Source organism: Girardinichthys multiradiatus, chromosome 23 (assembly GCF_021462225.1).
Source record: "Girardinichthys multiradiatus isolate DD_20200921_A chromosome 23, DD_fGirMul_XY1, whole genome shotgun sequence".
NCBI classification, from domain to species: domain Eukaryota; kingdom Metazoa; phylum Chordata; class Actinopteri; order Cyprinodontiformes; family Goodeidae; genus Girardinichthys; species Girardinichthys multiradiatus.
Window position 1 is genome coordinate 24,735,455 of NC_061815.1, and position 15,922 is coordinate 24,751,376.

Consider the following 15,922-nt stretch of genomic DNA (forward strand, 5'->3'; position numbering starts at 1 on the left):
TACATATACATGCATACACACACACATATATATTTCCTCTATGGTATTGTCCTGAGCCCATTATACAATATCATGTCAAATCTGCATTCATCCACATCCGTAAATGTGCCCTACTGTGCACCTGTCCGACAACTATTAACTTACAAAGAATCAACATAAAATCAATGTAAACTCTTTCTCCCATCAGTAAAAGGAAAATGAAATTATTTAGAAATTTGTTTTGGACATAATTCAGTTAGGAGAAAAAATGAATCTCAAAATGATGAATGAGCCGCTCACAGAAACAGTAGAACAGGATTCCTCTGTAATGAGTATTTATCTTGATGCAGTCTACATATCTGGACAAACAAGGCAATGAGGACTCATTAAAAATAAAGTTTTAGCTTCTAGTAAAGCAAAATCAATAAATGGTTGGGATGCCTGCAAGTGTAAAAACTGTCAAAAAAAGCTGTAACATCATTTAGATAAAACTATTAATACTTTCCTTTTAACGATTGCAATGTTTGGCAAAATTCAGAGACACTGTGGGAAACGTTTCAGTGGAATTGCAGATTGGATGAGATCCAATAAAAAACAGGAAGTGAGGAGAGAAGAAGACAAAGGCCACACAGTTTCTGTCTGCTCAGGAAAACAAAAAATATAAACTGCAAGTTCTCCAGAAGTTCACCAACATAAGTGGACATTTTTTTAAATGCTTTATTCAATAGCTGCATTTGCAGTGATTTGACAAAAAACACTCTGAAATACCCTTGTGCTACAATCTACCACATTTCAGTGCAAATAAAGATTATTCTTGATTTTGATTTATATTTATATATATATATATATATATATATACATTTACAGCATGAGACATCTCTTGTGTTTCATTCCGATGCAAACACAAACAAAATGCCTGACATCGCACAAATCTGCAGTCTGTATCGCTCACCTAGCTTATAAGTCATTCTCAAAATCAACATACATTTGGCAGTGTAGGCTGACTGCTACATACAGACATCTGTGAAACCTTTGTATCCAAACATTTATCTGATGCTGGAAACGAAAAGATCTAGTGGTGACTAACAAAACGTAGATAAAAAAAGAAGTTCACATTGTCAGACATGAAAGGTTTCTCTGGTCCAGAAGAGATCCACAGATTTTCCTGCTACTAAACTACGCTGAACACTGGTAAATTAATTAAAATGAAGCAGAACAATCACATGTTGCTAACCACTAAAGAGCATTGTAAGTGTGTCGCAAGTAAAACAGCCATAACTGAGGCCCAGAGAGAGGAAAACAACATGGCCTTTCTTTGCCTTCTCATATCAGTTGCTGTAACATGTTCAGATCAGGGATGGAAAATACATTTGAACTTTCACCTATAGAGGGGCAAAAAAACCGACAAAGGTAAAGAAAACCGTGGATATTTTAATCCAGTATTTGAAATTATATACCTGCTGCTTCTGCATGTGCTTGCAGTAAAAACAATTAAAAGGAAGAAATCCTGCTGATTTCAACCTCCACAAAAACAAGAATATCAATGTGGTATTTAAAAAGCTTCACAATGCACATTAGATAACTGAGTAAATAAACAGAATATGTAAGGCTAAGACTGATGAGCAGTCCACCCAGGGTGAACTCTTTAATATAATACAGCTCTGAAAGTTCGCACGCTTGTATCCTCCCTTCGTGTTTGCAGTCGATGTTAGACATGGCAGTTTCTAGTCATGGTCTGCACAGTAGCGAGTCACATGCTTCACTGCAGCCAGTCGTTTGTCTGGCAAGCAGACACAGTGAAAAATAGCTGAGAGGGTAAAAGTCTGCAGCGCTGTGAAAAAGGCCACAGCCACGGGCTGCAGCTGATCTCGCTTTTCTTGATTTATTTTTATTTTGTTTTTTTTGTGTGGGTTTTTTTATTTTTATTTTACTGTTTGGTGTTCAATTTGTTACAAATGCATTGTTGTTCGGGGCTCTTTCAACGAAACTGATAGTTGTTTGTCTTCATCAGAGGCTGCTCTTCTTCTTCATGGTCACAAGACTGGTCACAGGGGCCGTTACCACACTTGGGCTTGTCATTCGCATCAGCCTCTTTGACCTCCTGCTGCATATTCTGGTAGATTACCTGAGGAAGGAAGCATATAATGGTCTGATAGGTGCAACATATTTTATTTAAAACACTTTTGCTGATTCCATGTTTCATCTGTGACAAGGACCTTTTTAGATTGTGATGTCCTTCAATCCAGTTTCTTTTCTCCCATTGTTCTCAAGCTATTATATGTAAGTATCACTGGTGGTCCTTAGACTGCCTTTGGTGGTACTGAGATGAAATAAATAGGCCCGGGCAACCAAAACCTTGTTTGTTACAGGAAGTGCAATGGATCATACAGTATTTCAAGCATATTTCTTTTATGATATCCCGGATGGGTCAGTGGGCCACTCCTGGGAAGGTTCACCATATTGCTGCAGTCTCATTGCCTTGGAAATGGCTTTGTAATCCTTTCCAGACTGGTCAATCATTGTTTCTCATCTGTTCTTAAATTTCTTTAGGTCAGGGCAACTTGTATTGTTTTTAAAAACACTTAGCCTACTTCGTATTGCCATACAGATCCTAGTTAAATGATTTCTGGAGTTATGGTAGTAATCAGACCTGGGTGTGACTAGTTAATTTGTGATTTAACAACTGCCGCAATTATATTTTCACAAATGGCCAGGTTGGTTTGAATACATTTTCTCCCTTACTAAATTAATTCATTATTTACAAACTGCATTTTGTATTTACTTAGTTTATATTTGATATTAAACTTTTTTGTAGATTTGAATCGTATAAGACCAATATAGGACAAACGTGAAATCTGTATGAGACAAACTCTTTTTCATGATAATGCGCACATGAAGGTTTAATGAGATACAAAAATCAATTGCTTGTTTCTCCATCTATTAATGCATCTCAAACACACAGTGGCCACTTTTGAATTGGGGGTTTGGGTTGATAAGAAAGAAACTACTAGTTTTCCCTTATGGATTTCTTATTTTAGGTGGTCTCCCTGATCGTTTTTCATTTGAAATTGCAAAAACGTACTTCAAACATGTAGCACAAATGAATAAGGTTATTTTACCAGTTTAAAATATCTAGACAGTTTGGTGGTTTTTGGAAAATTTGTATTTAGTGAGGCTGTACTTGATGTAAAATATTTGTGAACCACTAACTTAACAGATCAGGCTACAGTGCAAAATCTTTTGTTTCTTTGAGAATTAAATGAAAGTAAACAGGTTTTGTCTGGAGCGTCACATGGTTTCGCTCCTTTCACAGATTTGAGTAAACCAGCTGTGAAGCACTACTAACTCACCTGCTCTTGCTCAAGATGCCCCCCGAGTAGTTTTTCTATCATTTGTCCGATTTTGCTAAAGGTGGGGCGCTGTGTAGGCTCCAGATTCCAGCACATTTTCATGATGACATACCTGGAAAGAAACAGGATAGGAAGAGGAGTCTCAGTGTAGTGTCAGCAAAACCCTATTAAAACCAAACTCAGGCAACACACTGCAAAGCCAGAGAAGGTAGTGACGCAGTTCAATAAGAGACGCTCGTTCATAATAACCATCGACCCACGAGTCCCATTTTGAGGCCGTGAAACAGCAAGTTACACGGCTTCCTGGCTCTGCGATCATGTGGCTAACAGGCAGAACCAAGGCCTGACTCACAACAGGACAACAGATTTTCAGGCCCTGACTCTGATTCAGTCCCTTCCATTTCCACAGCTCAGTGATTCCAACTCGTGTGACGGCTGTGCTAAATTGGTGCATTCAGATGTTGCGGTCCCTTCGACCCCGGGATACAGAGCAGCAAACCTTTAGTTTTCACTTCTTCATTTTGTAGTTTGAACTCGCTGAATTTGAGGTTGAGTGAAGTAAAATCAAAAATAATGTGGTTCTCTTGTTTCAGTAAGTAGGACATTAGAGAAGAAACAAAAAGCCTCTTTGTTTGGCTGCAATAAACATTTGCTTCATCTGTGTGATGCTCAAATCAGCTTTGAATTAATTATCAGTTTAAATGTCATCAGCTCTAAAAGTCACTTGCATGTTATGCTGTCAGTTACATGGAAGCGCAGCAGTGAAATACTATGACTAAGCTGAGTGCTGCGAGGCAAATAATAATAATATGTGTTAATTGTAAAACCTCTGCTGATAGTCATCTGATGCCCCACTAAAACCCATCTGATAACGAAGCAGTGCTGGGCAGAGCTTTATAACTGGAAAGTGTAAAAGTGGGGCTGAGCTGGTTGCTGTAAATGTAAGCTTACATCTCAAGTGGAGCAAAGTCAGGCTGGGACATCTGATAGCCACGCTTCACCATCTTGTAGAACCTGGAGTCCACAGCCATGCTGGGATATGGACTCTTGCCTAGAGAAAAACCAAAAAGCGTAACATTTTTGCGAGTACATCATGACTGAATAGGTGAATGCAAGGAATCCTTTAAAATGATTCCTACCTAAAGAGAAAATCTCCCATAAGAGGATGCCGTAGGACCAGACGTCACTCTGCACAGTGTAGATGCAGTCAAAGATGCTCTCTGGAGCCATCCACTTCACAGGCAGACGGGCCTTCACACACATAAAAATGAAATGAAATTGAACCACTCTGAATAAATGAAAGAGTTTTACAAATGAAAAGTGCAAAAAGTGATCTAACAATAAGTAAAGTTTGCTAGAAATATGTGTATTTACTCTTAATGTGAGCAGGTAAGTAAAATTGTTTGTCAATAGAATGAGAATTTTGATGTTATGCACTTGAAATAAGATAATGGAGTTGTTTTTTCTAATTTTAAATGCAAAAACTCTGATTGCATTGGCAAATTGCCTTACTTAACTGTTCAAATCAAGGGCAAACAGTTATTTCAAGAAAAATCTATGTTTATTCCAAGTTTTGCAGTATGAAAAAGTCACAAAACCTATTTTTCTCACTGTTTGGCATGACAGAACTTTTCTTGTTTTTGATCAGTTAGGATTCTTAAATCTGTTTGCATTTGTTAAATGCCAGATTAACAAGTGAGAGATTTTGGGAAAGCAAAGATGATGATGATGTAATGACTTTGTAATTTTCAGTTAAACAGAGGCATTCCTATGGAGGCACACCTCAAACACACTGCTTTGTTGTATGTCATGAAAACATCTATATAAATAAGGTATTATATGAGGAAGAGAACTGTGGACCTCAACATTACTGGTTCATCCTTTGGTATAATTCCCAGATGTCTGAAGATGTTCATCTGTTCAAACAATTAGATGGTATAAATAGTTCAAAGAAAGTATAATAATAGTCGGAATGGAGCCATTAAACTGTTCTGGAAAAAAACATGACTGATTCCTGTGAGGAACAAGTTTTGGAGTGAGATGTTCTTATCAACCCAGAACAAAAGCAAAAGCCCTGAAGATACTGGCTAAAGCTGATGTTATTATCCACATGGGCTGAAAAGCTACTTGGTGATAACGTAGACATTGTTTTGAAAGTCACATAAAAAGCCTGATTACAGTTCACAAAAGCCCTTAGGAACAAAGACTTACAGTTTTGGAGACATGTCCTGTGGTCTGATGAAACTACTATTGAAGTGTTTGGCCAGTATCCCACCAAATCCCACCACATTAGTTACAAAATGCTTTAAGTACAACAAAGTCAATGTTTTGGAGGGGCCATCACAAAGTTCTGATGTCAGTCCTGTAGAAAATTTGTAGACAGAGCTCAAAAGGTACTTTTTGTAGGCAAGGAGAGCCTAGAAACCTGACTCAATTCTGTCAGGAAGAGTGGGCCAAAATTTCCAGCTAACCAATGTGAGAAGCTTGTTAAAGTACACTCAAAAGGTTTGACTCAAGTCATACAGTTTTAAAGTAATGTTCTCCCACAGCAAGGAACTACTTGTTAACTTCTGAATATAAAGAAAGTTAAAATCTCTGAAAAAAACTTTCATTATTATGGCATTTAGCAAATAATGATAATTTGACCTTAAACACGGGAAGTTAGTGAGTGAGAAAGAAAAATGTATGTCTTTGTTACAGTGTATGAAAATATCTGGTACAACTGTACATATGTTTTCTATGGAAAAACTAACTACAATAAAATGAGTAGATTTTAATTTAATTTGGTCATAAATGACTAAAGTACTGGAAATTGATGTAATTGATTTTACTCAGTTTAAGCTCTTTCTATATCGTCCCCGTCCACCCAAGCATTTCTATTTCCCTAAACAGGGACCACAGAGACTGGGATGTGAACAGTTCAAAACAATCGCCTCATTTGCTCTCTTGAGTCAACATTAAAGTATTTAGTGCAATATTTAGTGTTTTCGATGTATTAATTGCAAACCTGTCACTTGAATCAGCTAGAAATGTTCTGCAGCATTTTATTTCTAATCTCTGGTTCTGGTTTCTTTAAGTCCTATTTTCCCTTTCAGGGGATGTAAATAATCCTTGTAGTCAAGGCTAAGCATTTATTTTATCAAACACTAACTAGCACTGGCTGCTTGGGTACGTTCATTTTCTGTTTCATGTCAATGCAGTTTGGGCAGACCGTTGTTACAACCTCCAAGTTCTGTTGTTGTTTGTGGTTTTTTGATTTGATTTTACATAGATATGCAATTTTGGTTCACACAGCACAGATAAAACCATCTGGTATTATTTCCAATACTCTGGTGGTGTACAGCAGCCTGACAGAGCCTAACTTTTGTAGTAAAAAGTTGCTTTCAAAAGACTACTGGTTTAACCCTCGGAGTTAAGGAATAAATAAATAAATAAATTAATGAATAAATCCTTGCAAAGCTGAAAAAAAGAGCACTTTTGTCAACTTTTGTTGTTTTTAAATGTGTTACACAACTAAAATTATAGATATTAAATTGAAGATTAACTGCTTCTACTTCCAAAGGGCAAAGGTACTATCATTGTAATATTATAAAACTGGCCATGTTTATTTATTATAGATGAGAAAATTTAAAAGATGCTTAGCTCATATTCAGCTAATTTTCACTATGATTCTTTCAGCATTTTTAGGTAAATTTGATATGTGTTGCTGCACACTGCTGGCCAGCTGGCTGAAAGAAGGCTACTACAGTTTTCCAGTTTTATTTCTGTTGGGAAATATGTTCGGTTAAGAAAAGCCTGGACATTTATCGTTTGAAAACCTTTAATATTTAGTAAGCTACGACTGGCATGTCTGTTAAGTAGCCGAGTAGAGGCTAGATACCCAAGCAGAAAGGGCTTAGGGGTAGGGTTGAAAAATTAATTTAGAAAAAGTATAATATGCTGTGCAATGACAACTTGCTTGAGTCTGTGTCAAAATAACACCAGATAAATGTTTTAGATTCATATTGTAATATAACATTATAAAGCTGTGATACCATCAGACTTTAGTGTTTTTACTTAAGGTTATCATACTGTCAGACTTATACAGGCCCCTGCCTGCCTGGGATGGAAGTCAAAGTTAGTTGTCATCCACTCGAGTGCTTACGTTGCCTTTCACAACATAGTTGGAGTCATTCATGATGTCTCGAGCCAAGCCGAAGTCACAAATCTTTGCCTCTCTGCGGCTGGTCAGGAGGACGTTCCTGGCAGCAACATCTCTGTGGATACACTGAAGAAAGACAAAGCCACACAGTTTGTCTTCAGTTGTAAAGTCTTGCATCTTTAAAAGCAGTCAGTGTACTGTGTTTCCTAAATATAGCAGCAATTTCATGAGAAAAGTTGCCAAACTATTACCAGTACATGGATATAAAAAAGCAAAGTGGGAAATTCCCGTTCTAACACCCCATGAATGATGTCACAGCCTTCCTTTCTCAGTGGAAATGTTTTTCTCTACTATCAGCTATTTCATTAATGACAAAGCAGCTGATCCTATAAATGTTCACAGAAGTGTTTTGTAATATAGATTTTGTGTACTCTTACATTTTTAGCAGCGAGAAAGTCAAGGCCTTGCGCGACTTGAAGCGAGAACCTCAGCAGGTCGTCGATGTCCAGCGGCCAGTCACCAGTCTCCTCGCAGTCCGATTCTGGACAAGAATCAGAGAAAGATGATGGTTAATGAGTTATTCTTGCTTTGCTGCTATGTAGATCCAATCTCTGGAGCTCTGTGTACCTTGAGATAGTTCTGCATTTGGCGGCTGACTAGGTCTCATCTCCAGGTAACTGCTGGAGGCCACGCTGGAGATCCCGCTGTCACTGTTAAATGAATTATCAAAATAAGTGGATTTTTCATTGTAATGCATCCTGTGCTATTAGGTTCCATGTTTGATGACTGACCTTCTGATAAACTGCTTCCGAATGCAAATGTTTTTATAATTGTTTGAGCTCTCGTCCATGTCTGGAATATTCATGATGAAGTTTACGAATGTCTCTGCTTTCTGGCGCAGGAAGTTCAGAAGGTCGCCAAGACTGCAGTATTCGGTGATCACAAGCACTGGTCCTGGAAAGGAAACACACTTTAAAAGTGGTTTCATGCAATTTACTTTGTAACGCTCAATTTTGCATGGATTCGACAAAGTTTCATAAGCAGTATTTTTTATGCCATCTGACCTCCATAAGTGCAGGCCCCGAGCAGATTGACTATATTTTTGTGGTGGCCCAGATGACTCAGTATCTTTAACTCAGACATTAGAGCCTCCCTCTCATCTGAATGCGCCCTGGCTGCAGGTACACAATACAGACCATAAAAAAAAAAACATTTTTAAGTGATATTTAACATTTTTGGGGGTTTGCTTGTAGTAAAATACTGTCTCTGATAGATAGCAGATCTCACCTTTTAACATTTTCACAGCTACACGCATGACATTGTCCTCCTTTCCCAGACCGTAAGCTGTTGCTTCAACAACTTTTCCAAATGCACCTGCACCCAAAATCTTTCCTGTGAAGAAACAAAGCACACAGGGACAACATTTCTAGAGCCTTCTGCTGCGTTGATCAGGGTTTCACAGTATTATTTTTAACTCTCCACTCCATGAATTATCTTTATTTTTAGCCGACCTATTGCTATAGGCTAAACTGGGTGGGAGAGATGGTTGTTCACAATGAGCCTGTTTCTGTTGGGAGGTCCTTTTAAAAGGGAGTCATTCATCTCTACTGCCACCGCATGCTTGCTCAAGTCAATGGCTCAATGCAATTAGTTGAGCTTTATTAGGTAGACAACCTTTGCACAGTATTATACTCCGGATTAAAATTAATTGTATGCATTCAATGTTTGAATGTGACAATATCACTAAACTCGATTGGACAGAATTAAATTATTCTGAATTAAATTCACACTGACTTGAATTCTGTATCGCTGGATATGAATTGGACTATCTTGTCTTGTGAAGTGCCTTTTGATGACACTTGGTCCGGTTTTTCGCTTTATACAGTAAATACACTCAATTGAAATTATTTGAAATGAATTCAAGTTTAATCAAAAATGAACATTTAGCATTATTTGTTCAATTAATAAAAAATCGGCATGTGTGTAACCTAGTTTGAGCTTGTCTCTTGGGAACTCCCACTTCTCGTTGTACGGCAGCTGTGTGGGGTCGATGAAAGTGTAATTGTTGCCATCCATCGCCTCTATAATCTTCCAACGGATTTCATAGCGGGGTTTCTGCAAATTAAAGTCAGGAATCAGATTTTCAATTCAATAAATTAATAAACTTTCCTGTAGTCTTTCATTCAGGATGAAAACCAGTGTTTATGTGGAGCACTATAGTATTTAAAATTCATTTTACCTGCTTGTATTTGTAAAGCAGAATAACCAGCAGCACTAGGAGGATTGCCAGAATTCCTGCTGCTCCGCTTAAGGTGGTAGTAAAGAGCTTGTCTGTCCAAACAGAGAACATTTTATATTAATACACCAGTTTGTAACAAACAAAACGAGAAACTGGGATTTTAAATGCCAGATCCTCACCAGACACCTCCATTGCAAGCGTATCTCTGCTCACACCAACAAGGTTGAAGGCTACGCACTCCACAGTCATCCTCTGTCTGGATGGTCCAACTGTGAGGACACTCTCCACCTCCACAGCTCCATACTCTTCCCTCTGGACTTCCACAGTGGAAGCCTGGAGAGGGATGGCCAGCTGCAACCCTGAGGTGTTTTCATTGCACCTAAACCACAGCCGGAGAAAGATAAAATAATGACAATCTTAGTAATCTAAATGCCAAGGGTAAACGTAGTGCCAACTTATTAGATTACTCAGGTTATACTCACGTAGGTCGTATTCCCAGACACTGATACCAGATGATCCTTGGAGCCGGATAGCCAAATGAGGTGCAAGTCAGAGTGGTTACATTTTCCCATCTAACGACCGCATTGGGTCTCTCTGGTAGTGATCAAACAGTGAAAAATAAACTTCTCTTTTATAAATGAACTTTAGACTAAAGCCCACAAGGGATATTGGAGATGACAAAAATAAAATGTACTTTTGTGAGACAAAACCCAGGATCTCAAAAATTACAAGGGTTTTTGTGATGCCTGCAAACTTGCCGCATTGTAGCAAAAAGGTCATAGGTATGGATTCTGGGCTGTGCTCACTGTGCGTATCGTTTGAATGTTCTCTCCATGCATGCATGCATTCTCTCAGGGTACACAAGCTTCCTCCCACAGTCTAAAAGCATGACTGTTAGGTTGACTGGTCTCTATAAAGTGCGCTTACATGAGCGTATGCATGCATGCCTGTTTGTACTGTGTCTCTATGTTGACCTGTAACGGACTGACGTCCTGTCCAGGGTGTATTCTGCCTTTTTGCGCGGTGACTGGTGGAAAGAGGTACTAGCACCCCCGTGACCCTGCAGGGATAATAGCCAATCAATCAATTACAGGATAATAGGCAATGGATGGATAGAAAATCCTGAGTTTCTAGGGAGAGATCTCCAAATTCTAACAAGAAACGCAACACATGTATAGATATGTGTTTATATTTCTTGTTATTTATATACAATCGCTATACATTGTCAGCTGACTATTTTGGACATTTTTGCTGAAACCTACAAATCATTTAAGAGATCTTTGAAACCTCTCCTAAAGGTACTTTCAAAAAACAATTCTGCAGTGTGGATAAGATCCTTATTTTTAAACCAGGAAAAAGACAATTTACTTTAGTTTGTGTCACTTACGGTACATTTGTACTTGAAATGAGATGGATGCATTGGTCAAATCACTCTTTGCATAGAAAGTATATTGTCCCTGTTCCTGTATGTTCATTCTCTTCAGCTGCAGAGTTGCATGGTATCTAATACAAAACAAAACAAAAAAATATATATATATTTTAACTAAGAAAGAAGACATTTATGGAGTATGAAGAAGTGACTAATTCTGCGGTTTGTATTCAGACAGTTCCTATGTATCACTCTTACAAAAGTCCTCATTTTAAAAACAGAACATGGCTCTTCCCTTTAGCATTTTTTTTTGACCTGAGTGTAGATATGGTGACCTTCATGTTTCTGGTCAAATGTACACAAAATGCACTGGCAGCATTTCAGAACAACTTCCTCTTCTGCTGGACAGTCTAACAGTTGAACAATGCTGTGTTAATCTCTGGGCTTTGCAAAAAAACTGCACCTGTTGTTGTATCGGATGAACTTGTGCTCCTGTGTGGATGTGTTTGGAGGTGTGGGAGTCAGCCATCTGTGCTCTGTAATATGAGGGTACGCTTCGATGACCAAGCTGAGCTCCAGGTCTTCTCCCTCTTTCACCACAACAGAAAGACCCTTGGGGGCCAGTTTGGGTGAGAGCTGGGGCAGCAACCTGATGTAGGGCTTATCTGTTTGACATATCAGAAGTTCAGAAAATCATCAACTGCTTATGGATATTAAAAGTGAACCATAAAAGATGTGGCTATTTGGTTTCTTACCCACAACCAGCAGGTACGTAGTTGTACTGTTCACTCCGGCTTCATTAGTACCAATGCAGGAGATGTTTCCTGTGTCTGCGAGATCCACAGCAGAGATTGTCAGGATGCTCTGGATGTCCAGACGATTCTCTCCATTGGAGCGAACCTTCTCCTCTATTGTTGGGTTCTAAAAGGAGAAATAAAAATCTGAGTCAGAGTCCAGATAAATGCTACAGAAAAGTCTAAACCAATGCTTCCCACTGACCGATTTGGTGGTATATTTCCATGTGACATTATAGTTGAAGTTTGGATTGTGTGTTGTGCAGCAAATCTTAATTTCTTCCCCAACTACCCGTACATACTCATCCGTCTCCAAGAAGACATATGGAGGGAAGCGAAGCTCTAGACAAGAAGAAAAAAGTGTGAGTGTTTAGACATTTAGAAAGTTTTAGTGAATTGGTTTTGCATGGCCAAGTGATCTCACTCTGAATGACGTTGATGGAAAAGGCTTTGGAGGTCTTTTCCACACCATTGACCTTAGCTGTGCAGACGTAGTCAGCATTGAAGCTTGGTTGGAGGCTGTGGATGAGGATGCCACGGTGCCTGTCAACAGTGAAGTTCATTCCAGGTGGCACGGTGGTGCCGTTGTCCATGCGGAGGCCCAGATCAGTGGCTGAGGGGTCTGTTAGCAGACAAGGTAGCATGAAGTTCTCACCCTCCTTCCTCACCACACGCAGAGATGTGCTGCTTGTCCAAAACACTCGCATCGGGTCTGAAATGGACATAAAAATGTGAATAATCAGCTTAAATATTCACTGAATTATAATCATACAGCAAGTCTTTACTGATCTCATTCACCTTTGACATACACATGTATCGAGGAGACCAAATCACTGGATTTGGGCCCAGCAGTGTAGAAACACTTGTACATTCCGGTGAATTCTGCCGAGGGGCGTTCAACCTTGAAGCTGCAGACGTTACCGCTGCCCCTGGACACATAGCGCCTGTGTTTGGACAGCCTAGGTTGCCAGCTTACAGATCCGTTGCCCTCACACCTCAGATCCAGAGGCTTCCCGACCCTCACCACCACCTCAGGGTCTGTCACCACCTTGGAATTGACCTTGATTATCGGACGCCTCCATTCCACTGTTTAAGCAAAATAAAATTTTTCTTCAGATCAATCAAGATTTAGTATGTGTTTTAGTCCATTCATCCCCTTGTACGATCAATGAGTCAGACTTATTTTGGAAGTTCAACCTCCTTTCTGTAATATTCTCACTTCTGCTTTTCATAGTTTGGTGATTCAGGGACTGATCAAGGGACTGTTTCTGTGGTATTAAAGCCTATATAATTAACACCAAAAATAAAACATGAGAAGCACAGTTAAGGAATTCAGACATGAAAAGAAAGCATAATAGCTATACTCAGAGATCTGTGATTGAGTACTGTTAATAGGGACCCTTAGGAATAAAAAGTTTTTCTCACAAAGAAATATCATCTCTTGTATGGCTTCAGTAAGGACTTTGGGGATCACAACAGGCAAGAGTTATGAATCAAGGCAACAAGGATGGTTGATTTTAGAGAGATTAAGTTAGTGGATCTTTCATCTAAGTCTCCACTGAAATTGAGGAGATTTCAGTATGGTGACAAAAATTTCCATATAGATTGTGTGTTATGAATCTCGAAGGAGAACTGAGATTCCACGTTCAGCATTTTCTCTAGTCACCGCAATTTTTCCTCACAGTAACTGGGATTTCAATGTTATTCAACCCCAATCAGCAGTTCCGTGTTCAATCTCCATTTATCCCTAAAGAGCTGCCTCTCTGTCCCACCCCTCTTTTGTTCAAGTGAGAAAACTTTTCATCCAAGCTGAAAATAACCCCAATTAGGGTTAGGGTTATGATTCAGCCCCCAAACAGACCAAAATAAGATGGTTCCACATGTTCAAGTTTAAATACTTTAAACTGCAAAATAATATCTTGTCGGTGATAACCATTTATCCCAGTCAAAGCTGTGATGAAATGCAACGGGAAAGAAAAAAAAGCAGAAACAATGCCAAGAATGACCCCACAAAAACTCATGATGTTCTTGTCAATTGTACTGCTTATTAGACACTGTATTGTGTACAATTTCCTGAAACCACAAGTGAATGCAATAAAATGTTCTTACAGAAAACACTCATACCAAACCAGAACTACTCAATTTGCCCAATTTAAATTTTGGGATACACGCTTGAAGAGGACTAAAATTGGACAGTAAAAAGGATTATCACATAGATTTATCTTGGCAGTGTTTGTCCCGTCTTACCTGAAGCTGCAGAGGCCACGAGTGCCAGCAACAGTGTGAGGTAGGACTGCATCATGGATAAACTCCAGCCCTGCTGGTTAAAAAGTAATACACGCTACTAAACACTCTGCTTTTGATTTGTGGAGTTTTAGAGGAAAAGAAAGACAGAAAAATGGAAAACCTGTCTAGCAAGTTATGTCATCACTAGATTCCTTCTTTTACTTCTCTTTTCTAACCGCTTAGAGAAGCCTTGTTCGTAAGAAAGCATTTTCTAACTTATTATTTGCAAACTGAAATAAAGTAAACTTTTCCATTAATGAATGCTAAAATGTGTGAAATATTCTCACCTTTAGATGTCTTCAGCTTGAATGATGGATGTGATAGCTTCCCTGGGTTTTGGACGTTCCCAGCATCCAAAAACATGGACACACGAGTCCTTTCCTCTCTCTCTGTTTGTCTGTGCCCTTATTTCTCCTTTCTGCTTGTTTACGGTCACACAGCAAACATCAGTGAACAAAGGCTGGAGGGTGGAGGGAACTGTGCATGTGTCAAGGAGGAGGCGGGTCAACTTGTCATGCTTGACAAATTAATGAGGCTGTTCAAATTTGACAAGAAGAGGCCCAGTAGTGGTGGGACTTATCATCTGTATCAGTGCTAACATGTGGCTGAAAGGCTTTTTTTTGGCTGGCAAAAGTATGGAAAGATGTGATACTGATGGATTTAAGACACTTAAAGCATCATGGAAGCAATTGATCCTAAAGTAGATTTCATTCAGTTCAATTTATATAGTACCAATTCACAAGTGTCATCTCAATGCAGGTTGAGTATATTCAACTGGAATCATATTTAGTCCAAGCTGTCGTCAAATGAATCCACTTTATTCCAGTACAATGGACTCATATGTATTACATACAGTTCAAAACAATCTTAACTGTTAAACTATAAAGTCAAATTATTCCATCCATCCAACCATCCTTTGTTTTTCACTTATCTGATATCCGATTGGTGGGAGCGACCGGCTCATGAGCGAAACCAGATATTCTCTCTCGCCAGCAACACTCTGTTGGGAATCTGATCAGAGTGATCAGATGCCCAAATAACCTCAGCTGACTCCTTTTTGATGCAGTGGCTCTATTCTGGGTACACCCCATACCGCCTACAGGGATGTAAGAGCTCCTCACCCTATCTTTAAGGTTTGCATTTGGGATCTCGTTCTTTTAGTCACAATCCTATCTGGTTGATATAGGTGGTCTGCTGAGAAGTGTAGGAACAGATATTTATTGTGCCTGCTTTGCACTGCGCTTTTGCTATAAACTGCTGAAGACTCTGGCATGAAAATGCCAACAAACCAAATAATCTACATTAAGACAACCCAAATTAATCTTCAAAACTATGTCCTGAGATCCTGTCCATGAGCAACACAAACAGGGTTGGTGACAAGGGTGGTAACAGGAACTGTTAACAACCTCTACGTTGTTCCAATAATGTGGGCACAGCTCTTGCCCTGCTAAACCAAAGATGTGATTGCCCTTAAGAGCATGCCTGGCACCTCATACCCTTGAAGCTGCCTCACACAACATGTCTCAAGGGACATGGTTATAAGCCTTCTCGAGATGCACAAAACACACGTATACCAGAGAACCAAACCTCCCTGACCCCCTTAACAATTCTGCAACAATAAAATTGTGCTCCAGTGTTCCAAGGCAAGGATGAAGGTCACACATCTCTGTCATGATTTGGGATTGTTTGGTTTTTGGTTTCGGGTTTTTTCCTTATGTTTTTCACTGTTCAAGTTTTGAATCATGTTTCTGTTTATTTTCCTGG

The 15,922-nt window shown here is 39.1% G+C and overlaps 1 protein-coding gene across 2 annotated transcripts; it reads right to left on the reverse strand.

Moving 5' to 3' along the window:
• Positions 1-680: 680 nt before the first annotated feature.
• csf1ra (colony stimulating factor 1 receptor, a) lies at positions 681-14,622 on the reverse strand. 2 transcript variants are annotated; one of them, XM_047354510.1, is made up of 22 exons: positions 14,446-14,622; positions 14,120-14,189; positions 12,671-12,958; positions 12,297-12,584; positions 12,078-12,214; positions 11,834-11,999; positions 11,542-11,743; positions 11,097-11,212; positions 10,192-10,303; positions 9,889-10,088; positions 9,710-9,801; positions 9,459-9,585; positions 8,758-8,862; positions 8,535-8,645; positions 8,262-8,424; positions 8,098-8,180; positions 7,908-8,011; positions 7,474-7,596; positions 4,469-4,580; positions 4,281-4,380; positions 3,330-3,441; positions 681-2,104 (listed from the first exon to the last, which is right to left on the reverse strand). In XM_047354510.1, the coding sequence occupies exons 2-22, from the start codon at positions 14,172-14,174 to the stop codon at positions 1,958-1,960; spliced, it is 2,943 nt and encodes a 980-aa protein (XP_047210466.1). In that variant the 5' UTR covers positions 14,175-14,189; positions 14,446-14,622; the 3' UTR covers positions 681-1,957. The 2 variants fall into 2 exon arrangements, with proteins under 2 accessions (XP_047210466.1, XP_047210465.1); XM_047354509.1 differs by having other exon boundaries at positions 14,120-14,192.
• Positions 14,623-15,922: the final 1,300 nt, after the last annotated feature.

What these genes read in the sequence shown, in the direction of transcription:
- csf1ra (XM_047354510.1), bottom strand. Translation starts at nt 14,174, where the DNA reads ATGATGCAGTCCTACCTCACACTGTTGCTGGCACTCGTGGCCTCTGCA. An exon ending in GATACATGTGTATGTCAAAG is followed by an intron (nt 12,585 to 12,670) that starts GTGAATGAGATC and finishes TGTCCATTTCAG; the next exon opens with ACCCGATGCGAGTGTTTTGG. An exon ending in AAGAGACAAGCTCAAACTAG is followed by an intron (nt 8,863 to 9,458) that starts GTTACACACATG and finishes GTTTCTTCACAG; the next exon opens with GAAAGATTTTGGGTGCAGGT.